The sequence below is a fragment of the Moschus berezovskii genome, chromosome 18 (assembly GCF_049115385.1).
Source record: "Moschus berezovskii isolate FMDL1 chromosome 18, NW_MosBer_1.0, whole genome shotgun sequence".
Classification (NCBI taxonomy): domain Eukaryota; kingdom Metazoa; phylum Chordata; class Mammalia; order Artiodactyla; family Moschidae; genus Moschus; species Moschus berezovskii.
Genome location: NC_142477.1, coordinates 18,675,388 through 18,691,571, shown reverse-complemented (window position 1 = coordinate 18,691,571; position 16,184 = coordinate 18,675,388). Strand labels below are relative to the sequence as shown.

The 16,184-nt window shown below is 49.1% G+C and overlaps 1 protein-coding gene across 4 annotated transcripts in view; it reads right to left on the bottom strand.

The window, feature by feature from the left end:
* Positions 1–15,934, bottom strand: part of OTULIN (OTU deubiquitinase with linear linkage specificity) — a 37,438-nt gene extending 21,504 nt beyond the window's left edge. For 2 of the 4 annotated variants that reach the window (XM_055422249.2, XM_088827635.1), the window contains exons 1-3: positions 15,623–15,934; positions 6,977–7,053; positions 1,192–1,286 (exon numbers count right to left, since the gene is read on the bottom strand). In XM_055422249.2, coding sequence (XP_055278224.1) covers positions 1,192–1,286; positions 6,977–7,053; positions 15,623–15,774 — 324 coding nt within the window. In that variant the 5' untranslated portion in view covers positions 15,775–15,934. Of the gene's footprint in view, positions 1–1,191; positions 1,287–6,976; positions 7,054–15,157; positions 15,254–15,622 lie in introns of all 4 variants that reach the window. The other 2 variants (XM_088827637.1, XM_088827636.1) reach the window with 2 other exon arrangements.
* Between the last annotated feature and the right edge of the window lie 250 nt (positions 15,935–16,184).

Below are 16,184 nucleotides of genomic sequence, written 5' to 3'. Positions count from 1 at the left end.
GCATCAACTTTCAGGCTTTCCCATCTCAGTCGTCCTTGACCAGGTGGATCTTTCGCTTGCCCTGCTCCTCCTCAACAGCCACTTAAAGCCCTGTTTCCCCCTCAACACATACGTACGCAAAGGAAGAAGTGGCACCCTCCTGGGGTGGGGACCCCATAGACAGTCATCCTGTGTCCAGGCACTGGACCCTGTCGTAAGTTGTTTTCAAGGTTCAAGTCACAGGATGATGTTCGAAGTGGATATCAATAATAAAATTCTGAGAGCTGCATTTCTGTTCAGTGGCCCAACCTTTGCAATAGAAGGCCCATTGGGGAGACTCATGCCTACTAAATGTACCTCTTCCCTATGGTGAACCCCCAGCTGTCCCAAATACTAGTTCAACAGCAACTGAACCTTTCCAAATGCATAAATCACTCATGGGATCGTGCAGTACATTGTGGTCCATATTCAGTGAAAAAATCCAGAGAAGCGGGACCCAGCAATCCAAACCTGTGGTGTGTAAGAGTCAACTGTAGGAGCAATCTCCACCCATGGAGGAATGTTGGATTCAGGATCCATCTGAGGGGGAACCAAGAGGGGTGCTGCCTGACTACTGTGCAGTGGGAGCAATGACCCAGCCCAGTCACAGCCCCAGCGGGGCCGCGTCATGGGAATCCCTGATGTCCCACAGCCTTGGAAGGACTACCTTTGGGTCACCCAGTTATACAATGGGACTGAGAGGGGGCAGCTCCTGGGGTGCCCTAAATAAAGGCAGGAGCTCCAGGTCCCACTGCTAAGGGTGTGCGGAAGAGTCCAGGCCCCGAGGACTGGAGGATGTGAAAATAAATCCAGGTGGGGACAGCTGATGCAGGTCACCCAAGGCTGTGACCTCACCAGGTCAGAAGGGCATTACAGCCAAATGCCCCCAAGGGGCCAACCCGCAGCTGGCCCAGCTCGGAACTGCACAGTCATTTATGCGTTTTTCAAAGAAATCAAGTTACTGACTAACTGGTAATGATTCTATATTAATACTGAGACGGCCCTTATCTTTGCAGTCTGTTTCCTCATCTCTAAAGTTAGAACCCCAATAGTATCACAGTCTAATGGCAGTTGTCATAACTATAACATCTAAACAAACAAAAGGACATATTAAATAATTACCTATGGTAGACTACTGGAAAAACTCAAAATGTACGCATCCAGGCGTCATACCTTTTTCATACATGTTGCTTTTTGCGTATTTCCCCTCCATTCTTTTTTGCAGTAGTCCATGATATCCATTTCAGGAGCGACACTTAATCTAGGTTCTGAGAAAGAATCCAAAAAAAGGAGTAGGGTGGGGGAGGGGGAATAAGGAGACAAAGCATGATCAGAATAACAGCGGCTTCGCCTGAGAGTTCCCTTCTCGCTCACTGCAGTCCCTCCCACGTCTAGAATCCCAAGACTGCTGACCACCCAGTGCAGACTGCCACCACCTCACTCCCAAATGACCACAGAGGTCTCCCACTGAGCCTCCCTGTCACCAGACCCTACCGGCCATCCTCCGGACAGCAGCCAGAGTGGTGCATTCAAAAACCTAAGTGAGACACTACCTGTCACAGCTGGGTTCCAGGGCCTCCCACCACACCTGGAAGTCCACTCCCTTCCTCCCTACAAGAGGCCCCCCTGCCCTGGCCCCCCACTGCCTCTCGGGTCTCAGCTCCCCCACTACACACACCGACAGCTCCTGCCCTACCTGCAAGGTACCTGCTCCTCACTCTCTGCTGGTCTCTGCTTACCTCTGACACTGACATCCAATGTCAAACCATCTCACACACACACACAATTTCACTCTGTTCCCCTTACATGGTTCTGCTTCCCTTCTTGGCACTGATCAACACCTAACATATTTCTTTTTATGTATGCTGCCTGTCCCATCCCTACACATACACACACACACTCACAGCAAAACATGAGCTCCCTGAGGGCAGGGGCTTGATCTGTTTCTCAGCTGTGCCCTCAGCAACAGCAATCACACTGACCTAGGTATCCTCGAATAATGTTCATTCAAACATGCAGCAGTCTAAGCTATGAGACCATATAGCTAGTGATTTGTAATTTTTTCACATCCGTTATACAAAGAGGTAACACCTCTATTACAGATGTATATGTAATAATCTTTATTTTGTTATATCCTGCTTTGATCCCAAAGGGGTATAAACTGTTGATAATCAGCCAGAAACTAACAGAGCTCTCAATGTGAGCTGAAACACAGGCCTTGTTTGATTCTAATAACACATACCCCCCAAATTAAAGATATAACTGATGATCAGACAGACGTTACAGTAAAAAATAAAATGGCCTTCAGACTTTCCTTGTTTAACTCATGTGGCCTGGGGCTGGATTTTGTGGCCTAGGCATATGCACGCACATGTGTAGGTCTTTGTATGTTTTAGGAAGAAAGAAAGCTAAATTCCCAGGCATATATTGACTTCCTTTTTAAAATATTGAAGAAGTAAATGTTAGCAAAGAAATCAGGATATAAACACCGAAGTACCTCATGGCATATTTACTCAAGAGGAAGTTGTACATAAAATAAAGATGGTACAGTCAACTCAATCCAACAGACACTGTGTGTCTAATATGTGCCAAGCGCCGAGCAAGGAGCAGGGGATATGAAGATGATAAAGGCCCAGATTCAGTCCTGAACAGGTTTAGAGACTACTGAAGAAAAAAGGACTGCAGGCCCTGACTGTGCAAGTCGTGATGGACGTGAGATGATGGATGGAGGAGCACAAGAAGAGCCCCTAAGTGCTTCCTGCACTTTAATAAGCAAAACAATTTTTTAAGACATAAAATGTCAGAACTGCCTATTTTTTAAATCTCATTGATAAATCCTTTCATAAGGAAACTAAACGTTCTATACAAAAGGGAAAATAACATACATGCAGGTAACAGAGACATTCACCTGTGCTTAAGTCAGGCTTGGCCTAAAGGTGAACCAGTCCTGGAGCCTAATCCAGAGACCACAAATACCACAGCTGCACAGCCAACCTCAGATAAAGAGCTGCTGCTGCTGCTGCTGCTAAGTCACTTCAGTCGTGTCCGACTCTGTGTGACCCCATAGACGGAAGCCCACCAGGCTCCCCCGTCCCTGGGATTCTCCAGGCAAGAACACTGGAGTGGGTTGCCATTTCCTTCTCCAATGTGTGAAAGTGAAGTCGCTCAGTCGTGTCCGACCCCCAGCGACCCCACGGACTGCAGCCTACCAGGCTCCTCCATCCATGGGATTTTCTAGGCAATAGTACTGGAGTGGCTTGCCATTGCCTTCTCCGCAGATAAAGAGCAGTCACTGTTTAAAGTCAAAAACACTGTGTGAGTGTCCATTAGGAGAAGGAAGAGTTCCCTGTAATCGCCTTTCGACTCACCTCCTCAGAAAGCCCGAGGAGCTACAGTGTCCAGAGTCGAGGACACTCATTGTCACGTTCTGTCACGAACAGAGCAGCTTCCAGCTCGGGAAGGGGCCCCGGAAAAGCAAGTCCAGCCCTGGCACTCTCCTCACCCACGGGCCTCTTTCCTGTGGGCAGACCTGGTCCCTCCACAGGCCGGCAGGGGCCCCCCCTCAGGACTGGGGGGAGGAGGCAGGAGGCTGACTGGGCTCAGAGGCCAGGCCGCAGGCCGCAGTTCTCTGAGGAATCAGAGATCTGCACGAGGCAGTGAGGGTGGGAAAACGGGTACTTGCACAGCTGTTAGCACAGAAGTGCACCCCCAGTCCCATCCTGCTGGGCGCTGGGAAGAGGACTCCAAGCACCACTGTGGGCTGGGAGCTGGAGACGCAGGACGTCAAGCTGCTTGAGCCTGACCTCAGCAGCTTACAGTCTAAGTCAGCTCCTGCTCTGGTTATCCACATGCTACACAGGCTGCTTACTGCCCCAGGAACGCACAATTCTAATGGCCAAATGGACTCCACCAAAAACAGACTCAAAAAGCACAAAGGGGAAGCTGAAAATCAAGAGTGGTCACCAGAAGCTGAAATAACCAAGAGGTTTCCTTAACCACCATATGGTGACCAAGACAAGGATTCAGACCCTTGGAGGATGGAAAGTTAAAACTGAACCCCTCCAGAACGCTGGGACTCTCCATCAAGAGGCTAGGGCAAGAATTGAAGATTTTTCTCTAATGGGCCAGAGTGTAAATAACGTAGGCTGTAAGGTTTCTGTCACAACTACTCAACTTACTACGCATGAAAATCACCACATGAGATGTGTAAACTAAGGAGTTCCAATAAAACTTTATTTACAAAACCAGGTGGCATGTCAACTTTGGCCAGGGAGCTAGTGTTTGCTGACCCCTGGACTAGGTGAGGTCAGCTTCCCAGGAGAGTGGTAAAGAACCCGACTGCTAATGCAGGCAATGTTAAGAGACATGGGTTTGCTCCCTGGGTCAGGAAGATCCCCTGGAGAAGGAAATGGCAACCTGCTCCTTGCCTGGAGAACCCCGTGGACAGAGCAGTCTGGTGGGCTCCAGTCCACGGGGTCGCAAAGAATAGGCCACGACTCAGGCAACTTCGCATGCATGCACTAGGTGACTAACAGAGAGCATGAGAGAACTTTCTGCCTTGACCTGGCTCTGACCGGGAGAGGGCCAAAGGTCTCACAGCCACGGGCCAGCCCTCACACAGGGACAGCGTGCGACTGCACACCAGCTGCAAGACCCTGGGAGCGCAAACCCAGAAAGTCCCTTGACAGGGCCCAGTGACGCCAGGCCGCATGGCAGAAACAAGGCCAAACTCCCCCACACTCAAGACAGGCTACACAATCTCTCCACAGACACACAAAAGCTGAACTTAGAACCAAACTGAAGAAACAAGAAGTAAGCAAAAACAGCAACTGGCGTAAGAAGACCTGCCAGGATTTTCAGCTAATGGAATTATCAGGTCCAGAAGAGTAAGTTTAAACTGCTTAAAGGAATAAAAGAAGGAATAAAAACTTGAGCAAAGAGCAATACACTATCAAAAAAGACCAAATTGGGAAGAAAAACAGATCTTTTCCAAAAGAGAACCTTTCTAAAGGAACTATCCAGAATGCAACAGAGGCTAAAAGTCAGAAAATACTTGAAAGGGTGTGTAACTGAGCGCCCTGGAAACTGAATGGGAGCTAGCAGACACCTGATCTGGAGCTCTGGAAGCAGTAAACGGAACCAGAAACAGGCAGTATTTAAAGAGAGAATGGCTGAGAACGCTCCTGAACTGACGAAAACTAAGCATCTGCAGATTTTAAAAGGTAAACACAATCCCTAACAAAGTGCTAAAAAAAAAATCCATACCTAAGAGACCCTGAGGAGAAACTGTAGGACACCAAAGACAGAGAGAAGACAGGGAAAGACAGACTGCCAAGAGTCGGACTGACTGCAGCGTTTTCAACTGCAAGAGAAATGACAAGAGAGTGGAATGAAATCTTCAAGGAAAATTAGAAAAAATATATTATTCGCCTGGGGTTATTCAAGAAACAAAGTGAAATCAAGACATTTTCGCACAAAACGAAGCTGCTCACCAGAGGCCCATCCACAGGATGTTACGCCAGGGAAGGCAACAAAGCCAGAAGGACTGAGATGCAGGGTGTGAAGGGACCCGTGTTGACTCAGACCAGAGCTGGAAGCGATAAGACCCCCTGAAAAGCAAGAGCACCTGTATGATGCTCCCCTGGGGACAGGAGGGAACCCCAACAGAGAGCCTGCAGAGCAAGTGCGAGAAGGCCAGAGGCGCCGGCAGATGGGCCAGGAACAGACAAGGGCTGAAGCAGCGCTTTCTCCTCAGGACAGGACTGCTGAGTCCTGCCTGTGAGGTGAAGTGCGTGCAACTGCTGCTGGGGCCCTGAGACATCTCTGAAGGCGGTGGGGGCTGGGAACCCGCGGGGCTGGACCACAACAGAGCACCTCATCTTCCCCAGTTACCACAGGGAGGAGTTCCGCCAACTCCCTGTGAGGAACACTGAGAACTGTCTTCAGAGACCCCACCCGGTATCTTCTGCTCCTAATGACACATCTTAACACTTTGTCACCTGCACCGCAAATGAGAGCCGGTTCTTAAACCAGAACATTACCCAAGTGGCGCGCAGGAAAACGCCGCTTGTGAACCGTTCAGTGGCTCAGCCTCGTCCGACTCTTCGTGACCCGTGGACTGCAGTACGCCAGGCCTCCTGTCCTTCACCATCTCCCGGAGTTTGCTCAAACTCACGTTACTGATTCAGTGATGACATCCAACCATCTCATTCTCTGTCGGACCCTTCTCCTCCTGCCCTCAGTCTGAATGGTCTGTGGGGTATCCCCTAATGGAGCCCCCCTTTCTGGCCTCCTGCCCGGGGCGAGTTGGGGAGGAAGGAGGTGCTTCCCCACAGCCAGCCCCAACGGCCATGGTAGAAGCAGGCTTGCCCTAGCAGCCAGGGTTGATGGACGCTGAGGGATGAACAGAGCGCATGCGGCTGAGCACAAGTGTGGACAGGAAGTCACGACATGAGGGGAGAATTAAGAGCTATCAAGTCCACGACCGTTCTTTCTTATAAGTCAAATTAAATTCACAAGGCCTTCTGCACACAAAGACCCAGAGGGCGAGCTTCTCAGTAAATCCTTCCACTTGAAATGAAAAATGCGCTTCAAACCCCAACTCTCCCTCTATGAAAATAAGGAAGTCAAGAACTTAAGAGAGAATGGTGTCAAGAGGTTAGACAAATTCTCACGGGTGCAAAAACGCTATGAATGTAAGGAACGCAAGCAAAGTACTTGCACTAAAAGTTTAAAACCTCAGGAAACAGGAGTCCCCAAATATACCGAAAATATTTTTACCCAGCAAAATGAATAACCGAATGGAGGTAAGACCAAATGCCTCAGAATGATTCCTAGGAAGTCCATCTTCCTAGGAAAGTGTATCTCAATATTTTATGAAAATGGATATACTGATTTAACTGCATTTTCTACTATAAGCAGCAAGAACTCTTTATAAAGAAAACAATTCCAAACATACCTGATGACCCTCTTTCATGTATAAGTAATTCTTTCTCCTTTTCTATTTCATCCGCCGCACGATACATGTCCTCCTCACTGAAATCACACCAAATCAGACATTTCAAAAATTTGTGGCACTGACATGTCCTTCTTATCACAACATGCAGCTGCTTTACAAAGTTATGAGACACGCAAAGTTTAATGTTTTTACATTACATGATGACAGTCTGATAAAATGTGGGTCTTTCGTCTTAGACTTCTGTTTCTAGTATTACTAACTCAGACTTCTTGAAGTGAGACATGTTACACCACTCCACTGGCTATGGCTCTGGGGCCATTTCAACTGTGATGTCTTTAATGTCTCAACCACACATGTAAGCATCTTAGCATGCTCATCTATGCTCATCAGCGAAGCTGTTCATGACTCTTCAGGTTTCAAGCATAGAGATGGTGCTAATAAAAGCACTGAGGAGCACAGGCCAACCGCCGACTTTGGGACATCACAGGCAAATTTTCCAAGAGCTCCTCAAAAAAGGACAGGAGATTCACAAGATCCCCAGGGCCACACCAGCTCCCCGAGGTGCTCCTGCTCCCTGATGCCCACAGGAAGGCAGCCCCCAACCTTCTGCTGGGCATATGCCCACCAACGCCCACACTTTCGCTGGGACTTACACAGCAGCTCCCCAAAGAGTCTCCCGGCTCCTTCAGTAAGCCAACAAGAACCTACTAAGTTCTGGAAAGGAGAAAACCCCACTGGCTGCTAGACAAGGAGGGCAAACGGAACTTTCAGATTCTAAGACGACTCCTGTTCCCCTCAAGATACACCTCAGTGATGGGCAACAGAGATGCCAATCTGTTTTTGCTGGAACACAAGACAGGTGAAAACACAAATCACCCAAAAGTGGAAGAAGGGGCGGTAAGGCACAGAGGACGGGAGAAGCCTCGAGGCCTGTGGACCAATGTCTGCTGGAGGCGGGGGACCAGCACACCCTGCAGGGCCCAGAAAGGTCAGGAACTAGAGGTACACTGAGTACTTTGCGGGGGGCATGGGAGACCTCCAAGGCCGCAAGTGACAGATCCCCAGTTCCCAGTACTCCCCACAACAGCACACTCTGGTCCTCACGCAGGACAGGAGGCTCCAGGCACTGGGGCACGAAGGAAAGAGGAGTTACTTGTGAACTAAAGGGATGGCCCCCGCGTGCCCAACTCCGGGAGCTCCCCAGTGCCTCGTGCACAGCTCAGAAGCCAGAGGAAAGAGGAAGGGGGTGCCGCTGAGAGAAACAGACTGAGGTGGGGACCAACACACCCTCCATCTCTGAAACCCTTCAATGGCTCCCAAATAAGCGGGGAAGTCTAAATCTAGATGCACCCCACCACGCTAGCCCTACACACACACACACACACACACATGCTTCAGTCCAAACACTTGATGGGCCCAGCCTGTGCTTTTACACCTGTGACTGGCTCCGCTGACGCGCCCGCATGAATGGCTCACTGTCCACCCCAACAGGCACAGGCTGTGTGGGCGGCCTCTCTGGAGCATGCCACAGGCTGCAGATAGACCGCCAGGGTGTGACCACTCCTCACTCCAGCCCTCGTCAACCACGTGAGTCACCCGTGGAACTCAAGGGACCATACTTTTCAGCACCTATATTTATCCACCTGTAAAAATAACAGTTCAGAGTACTCACAGGAGACTGCTCTGCAAATAAGACACACAGGCGCTTGACGGTCAAAAAAGTTAGCTAGCCTCATTAATTCTCGTATCTATCCATCTGGGCAGAGGAGGGATGAGCGATTCACCTAATGATCACTTCTTATCCCTGTTTTCCTTTAAAGTGATAGTGTGTGTGCGCCTGTCTTTTTTGTTGTTGTTGTTGTTGTTGTGGGATTGAGGGGGGCATATTAGGGAAAAGGTACTTTCCATGTGCTCTAACCCCAGTAAGATTTCAAGTAAAAGGTGTGATGTCACCCATGCAGCCCATGCCAGGGTTAAAAGCAAACAGAAACCAGATTTGCAGGGACTATACATCAAACACTTTAAATAAAAAGTGACTAAATGTGTTAGTTCTTCTTCCAATAGTTTAATATTATCTTTCGGCCTCCTTCCTAGCTTTATCAAATAGGAGAGAAATTCTGATCATATAAAACAGGCGTTTAAGTGAATCGTTTTCATAATACCATTATCAGAAGCATGCTTTTGCGGAAGCCACTTCCCTAATCTTGGCCTCAGTTTTCTCATCTTCAAAACAAGATGACCAGACAAGATCTAAATGATCTATGCAGTTCCTCTTCCAGTTCTTGGTTCTAACGGACTATGAAGCTATTCTCACTTCACGCGAATTCTGTGGCTATGGGCAGGCGTCTCTGCCTCCACTCTTGTCTCCTGCCTTTCTTATCTACAGAATAACCAAAGGGGACGGAAACACTAGGGCCCAGAGGAGGTTCTCTAAACTAGCATCTCTCTGAACAGCCGCAAATACAAACTCCCACAAAGACCAACAGCAGAGGAACAAAGAGAAGCCTACAGGAGAACTAAGTGCAACGGGAAGACAGAACAGAAAGGGAGGTTACTGGAAATAGAAATGCGGTGATCCAAGACATACAGAAGAAGCACAACAGAAACTGATGAATAGGAGGCCCAGAGTGTATTCAAATCACTTTAGCCACACTATTTCATTCAGATTCTGTCCACAGATGTTTGTGAGCTTCCATGGCCACCAAGGACATCTGCTAATTTGCCAAGGCTACCAGGGAAACTATAATACGGCTGTTAAAGGCCACTGTATTTCCTTGGGGAGAAGTTATAAGTTCAAGCAATAAGGCTCAATCAGTACGGTCAGAAAATGAGACATTTAACAACCAAAATGAAATATTCATCTAACATGAGGACCACCAACTAGAAAGAGGGATGTGGGAAAGCAAGAAAAATTAAAATAATTTTATTTAAGAAAATACTTCACTCAATAGCCTTCAACTTTTTTTAAATATCAAAAAGGAACTGATATTTTTAACAGCAAAAAGAAATTATATTTAAAATCGGGAATCTGAAATAGCCGGAGGTTTAGATTTTTGTTTGGGAAAGGAAGACAGGGAAACAGTGAAAGGAAAGGGGCAATGTGATAAGATCAGACCCCCTCCGTGCTGACAAGTTTCAGAAATGTGGCAATCTTGTGTATGTGTCAAGCTGGGGCTGGGATGAGAGGTGTTCGTCATTTGGCACAAAGAGTCCACTGAAATCCATAGGCTCAAAATGATCACTACAGCAAAAAATTTCCTTCTAGAAAACATACAGGTCGCTAGAAAAGTAAAGTCTTAAATGTGACCTAATTTCTTGGGGACCATGGCATGTGAGCCGTACTCAGTTAAAATTTTTAAACCAAAATGCTAATAATTCCTGCTTAGAAAATTATTAGTTTAGCACCATAATGTTATTTTAAAGTGTGTTATTTTCAGGCTCCCATTTTCTCTTAAGAGATGAAATACTTCACTCTTAATGTTAAGGCAATATACACCACTGAGCAGGTTACATGACACTCACTGTCTGTTAACTGATAACCTTCCTCTTGCTCTGTTCGAAGACCTGGATAACAATAAATGTTTGAAACTTAATTTTAAAATGCTGACTACATTTAGACAAAATTATACTATTCCCCAAAACAAAAGCTATAAGCTAAAAACACAGAGCTCAGCTAAGCAGAAGACATTTCTGTGAAGCCAACTTTTCGATTTCTGATACAAGTAAACGCATAATATGAAAAAAGTCAACTCTAACATATATGTAAAGCTAACAAGACAGCATCTCACTCACTCACTGTTGTGGACATTTGCACCAAGTTCCCCTTAGCTATCTAAAAAAGCTAAACTGAGTATGACTCTGCTCAGTTCTCTGGACTTGCAGATCATGCTTAATTTGGCCTGTCCTAGAAGACTAACAGTCCAGGCAGTGTCGGTGAGACAGTGGCAACCACCGTGACACCAGGCACCGTCCCACGCAGGCACAGGAAAAGCAAAGATCACTCTACCCAGCCTTTCTCCCCCTCTCAGCGGTTGTCTAAGATGAGTGAGCCACACATCAAATGCAGGAAAGTACCGGCGCCCAGGCCAAAATTCCACCTCCTTTCTGCAAGTGGACTTTCCATGACTGTCTCGGTGACTCCCAGAGGGGTCTAAGGACAACCTGGACCCCTGCAACCTAAGGTTTCTCACCCCAGCTCTGAAGCAGGTTCTAACCCCAGGTGGGGGAAGGACCAGGAAGGAGTAGCTGTTACCCCATCAGAGACAGCGCCCCCGGAGCTACTAAGGTGTGAGGTGGGTGGGAAAACATATTCGCTCAACAGTACACTTAGCAACACCCAAGAGCAAGGGCTTCACAAGTTGTTAGTTACAGCCCTTCTGAGAATCCACAGCTTTCCTCTGAACCTCAGTCCAAAAAGACATAAATATGCATACAATTTTGCTTTCGATTTCAGAAGGGTACACAGACACATCATGCTGCCCTCTACACACTGTGAGCCTGTGGACCCCAGATTTAAACCCTGTCCCTTCCTCAGGCAGACAGAGAAGGACCATGGAATAGGCTCACTCCTCAATTCCCAAAGCACGTCTAGCCTGGCCACAAACCATGTCCAGGGCCACCCTGGTCCTCAGGGGCCGGAGTATTAGCTTAGCTGAAAGGAAGAAGTGGACCCACCCTAAGTTTCAATTTTATGGGTCACGTGAGCAAGAGACGGACGATAGGAGACCTGCTGACAGGAGGAGTGAGGAAATTTCCAAAGAAGTCAACTGAATCAGGTCTGACCTAACACTTCCTCAAAAGGGACCCTACGTCATCGTGTGAGCCATCCTTGGGGCTTGTCCAAGGGATGCCAGCCAACCACAGTTCTCACATGAAGGAAGGGAAGGCAGACGATGCAGAATGCAGCTTATCCACAAGATCTCTGTGTCTGCCCTCCCCACAATTTCTCTGGGGGGAAATCACAGTGAGTCCAGTCACAAGGAATCTGTATCCTATGGACAGCCTAGGAAATGAGCCATCCCTCTGCTGACTCATCGCTAATCCCCTCAAAGTTATATTCTGAATGTATAAAGGCTGCAAAAGTTGGATTGTGATTTGTATTCATAATTTCTATCCTCTGAATGAATTATAATGACTCGGCAGGATGTCCCCAAACATCTGCATCTTATGGTGTTTCGTATTGGCAGGTGCAAGTGCTTTACTCAATTTCTGTGCAGATCAAACTTAACTCTCTGGGTGGGAAGAAGGGACTTGGCTCCAGTCACAGAAAAACAGAGGGTTAAAAAATCATATTAGAACCTAGTTCAGGTATTCCACTATGTACCTACATCTGCACTCAACTATTAGGCTGCACATATCATCATGGAAGAACGGCACACATTACACTGCAAACTATACAATGGACAATGTGATGCAGCAGTTTCTCTGGTCCTTAAGAAAGTATCACAACACAGGATAAGCAGCCCAACTGCCCATACAACAAATAGGAAAGCCCGAAACGTGGGATGTGATTTTCAGAAGCTGCCATTTGAAATTCTTTTCACCTCCTTTCCCTTGCTTCCCTTTGTTCTCTTACCAGTTAAAAGAGAACGAGGTCATCAAAGACAACAAAAATAGCAAGAAAAAGAAACTAAGCTACTACTTAAAAGGCAAACTGGAACATCTATTCCAGAAAAAAAAAAAAAAAAGTGAAGTTTGCAGTCCTAAATCATGCCTCTCTGCCCAATTTTGCTGAGGACGCCAGAAAGACATGGTTTGGGGGGGGGGGGTCCCCAGCGCCCAGGCATCACAGGATGCAGCCTGGAACCTACTCCCTGCACCTCCCTGGCCAAGCTATACAGATCAGATCTGCAGCTCAGCTTCCTAACGCACCAAGTGACAAACCTGGACTGGGGTTTTCAGATTCCTTTCAGCTCCACGCCTATAGCTCTGCGGACAGCAGAGAGAAGAGACACCTGCGCCACAGAACCTGTGCATCAGGAAAGAATGTTCCTTTTGCACCATGACCCACTTCCCCAGGCACTCAGACTCTGGGAACCACATCCAGCAGAAAAACTTGCCAAATAACTCTGTGTATTTTGGGGACCCTGGTTCAAAGTTTCTGCATCTCCCAGAGGAGGCCACGAAATGGCTGAGGCTGAGAAGCAACATTTGAGGGCCAGGGCCAGTAGGTGGGGGCAAAGCTATAGACTACCCGGGCATAAGTGAGGGAGCAGCAGTTAGCCTGGCAGCAGCAGGGAGGAACCAGCTCAAGCTGCGAAGGGGCAGGAGCAAAAGACCACGCCTGCTTTATCAGTTGCCGAGTCTGAAGTAGGGCTCAGACGCACAGAGCAAAACTGCAACCACAGGTCACAGCCGCTCACACATGGGCCTGCACAGTGGTTTCAATTTAAAAATAAAAGGCTACTATTTAAAAATCAAGGGAATTCCATGCAGTCCAGCAGTTAGGACTGGGTGGGCCAGGGCCCAGGATTCGATCCCCAGTCAGGGAACTAAGATCCCGCCACTGTTGTGGCATAGCCAAAAATAAATAAGTAAATAAAATAGAAAATAAAAATAAAGCACGTGGATGTAGTTTTGAAAAAATAAAACAGGAGCCTTCCCTGGCGGTCCAGTGGTTAAGACTCCAAGCAGCCACTGCAGAGAACACAGGTTCCATCCCTGGTCAGGGAACTAAGATCCCATATGCCAGGCTGTTTGGTCCAGCCAAAACAAAACCAATAAATAAATAAATCTTTAAAATTAAGTAAAAATTTTTTTAAAAAAGAACATTTCAAACAAAAGTCAGAATCTTTGGATTCTTTACAGAAAATCCAGCAACTATTGGCTGGGCTTGCCTGATGGTTCAGATGGTAAAGAATCTGACTGCAGTGCAGGAGACCCAGATTCAATCCCTGGGTGGGGAAGATTCCCTGGAGAAGGAAATGGCAACCCGCTCCAGTATTCTTGCCTGGAGAATCCCATGGACATAGGAGCCTGGCAGGCTGCAGTCCTTGGCATCACAAAGTCGGACATGACTGAGTGACACACACACACAGGCTGGAGCTCAGTGGATTCTACCTCCATCAGACTCAGCTCTCCAGGAACCCATGGTCTACACCTGCCCAGCTTCACTCAGGTGACCTGGCTGGCTCCTGGAGTCAGGCATTTGAAACCTCTTGCTCTCAGTCTTTCCCAGCGGCCATTAAGTGCAGCTAACACTCTCCCACGGAGAAGGCAATGGCAAGCCACTCCAGTTCTCTTGCCTAGAAAATCCCATGGATGGAGGAACCTGGAAGGCTGCAGTCCGTGGGGTCGCTAAGGGTCAGACACGACTGAGCGACTTAACTTTCACTTTTCACTTTCACACATTGGAGAAGGAAATGGCAACCCACTCCAGTGTTCTTGTCTGGAGAATCCCAGGGACGGGGGAGCCTGGTGGGCTTCCATCTATGGGGTCACACAGAGTCGGACACGACTGAAGTGACTTAGCAGCAGCAGCAGCAACACTCTCCCAAGGGGTTTGGGTGCTCAATGAGAATGTCACAGTCCACAATAAAGGACCATGCAAGCCAGATGATTATAATACATCATCTGTAATAACATTTCCCCACCCAGAACCCCTTTTTTAAGGAAATGGGGATGGGGGGAGAGTGGGAAACGCAGGGCACATTCCCTCTAATCTCTCAAACGGGTTTTCTGAGTGGAATTGTGGAATTCCAAAGGCATTTGTATGTGACAAGCATTTGCTAGTGCAGAAAATTTCAGCCTTCAAGTTTACATTCTGCCTCCACCCCTGACCCCAGACTCTTGCGATTTACACCACCTTCTGCACAGTTCAATAAAGAATTGATCAGGCTTCCCTGATGGCTCAGACGGTAAAGAATCTGTCTGCAGTGGAGGAGATCTGGGTTCAATCCCTGAGTTAGAAAGATCTCCTGGAGAAAGGACTGGCAACCCACTCCAGTATTCTTGCCTGGAGAATCCCCATGGACAGAGAAGCCGGGTGCGCTACAGTCCATGGGGTCGCAAAGAGTCAGACACGACTGAGCGACAGACACTTTAACAAGCATTGCCTTCCGTATTTAAAAATGAAGGGGCGGCTGGGGAAAACTAGATAAGCAGCTGGCGGCCAAAACAACTGGGTCAAACTCCGTCCAAAGTCTGTCTAACAGGTGGGACGCTCATCAAGCAGAGACTTGCCTTCCAAGAACAAACACGTCGCGTGGTGCGGTGTCCCTGTGGTGGGGGACAAGGGACAACCTTATTTTCCTTCCGGCCACAGGTCGGAAGAAATATCTGATGGGAGTGAGGTATATAAGAATATATGCTGTTGGAGTTTGTTTCCCAGGTTTCTGGAGCTTTCTTTAGCTTTACAGCTATGGAGATAGCAAAAAAAAAAACCAGCAACAACGCGGGGGTGGGGACACTGGATAACCAGAACTTTTAGGATGCGTCTTCCGGAAAAACTTTTGTAACTGGGACACTGGATACAAGGGTCTTACGAATTCCTCTATTTACGACGATCGTACTTGGAAGCGAAGGGCCCTCCGCAGGCTACTCCCCCGCCCACCCCATCCCCCCAATACTCCCTTCAGCGTGCCCTCAGGGGGCCGAGCCCGGAGCCCCCTCCCCGCCCCGGCCCCGCGCCCCGAGCCCCGCACTCACTGCTCGGACGGGCACCGCACCGCGACCCGCGGTGGCCCGCCGGCCGCAGACTTCCCGCCCTCCGGCGCCGCGGCCCCCGCCTCCCATGCCGGCTTCTCGGCACAGCTAGCGCCCGGCCACGCTCCGGGCTGAGGCATCGTCCCCCGACTCATGGGGCCGCTGCAGGCGGCGGCGCCGCAGGGCTTCGACCGCCTCCCTGCGATCCGGAGCCACTCCCGTCGGGCCGCCCCGGCCGCGGCCCCCTCCACAGCCGCGCCGCTTGCCCGCCGGCGAGCGACCGTGCCCAGGACGCTTCCGCGCGCGTCACAGCCGCCCGCCCCCTGACCTCTGACCCGCGGCGGGGGGGGGGACGCGGCCCGCGACGGCCGGGAGTCCCGCGACGCCGAGCCTGCGCATGCGCCTGCGCGGGGGTGGTGCGGCAGGCGACGCGAGGCCCGCCCACGCGAGACGCTACTGCGCGTGCTTCGCCCCCGCGCGCTGGCGCCCCGCCCCGGAGCAGTGCCGCGGGCGCTTTTCAAGTCGCTGACTGCGCCTCGTCGTCGCGTCTCCCGGCGTGAGGGCG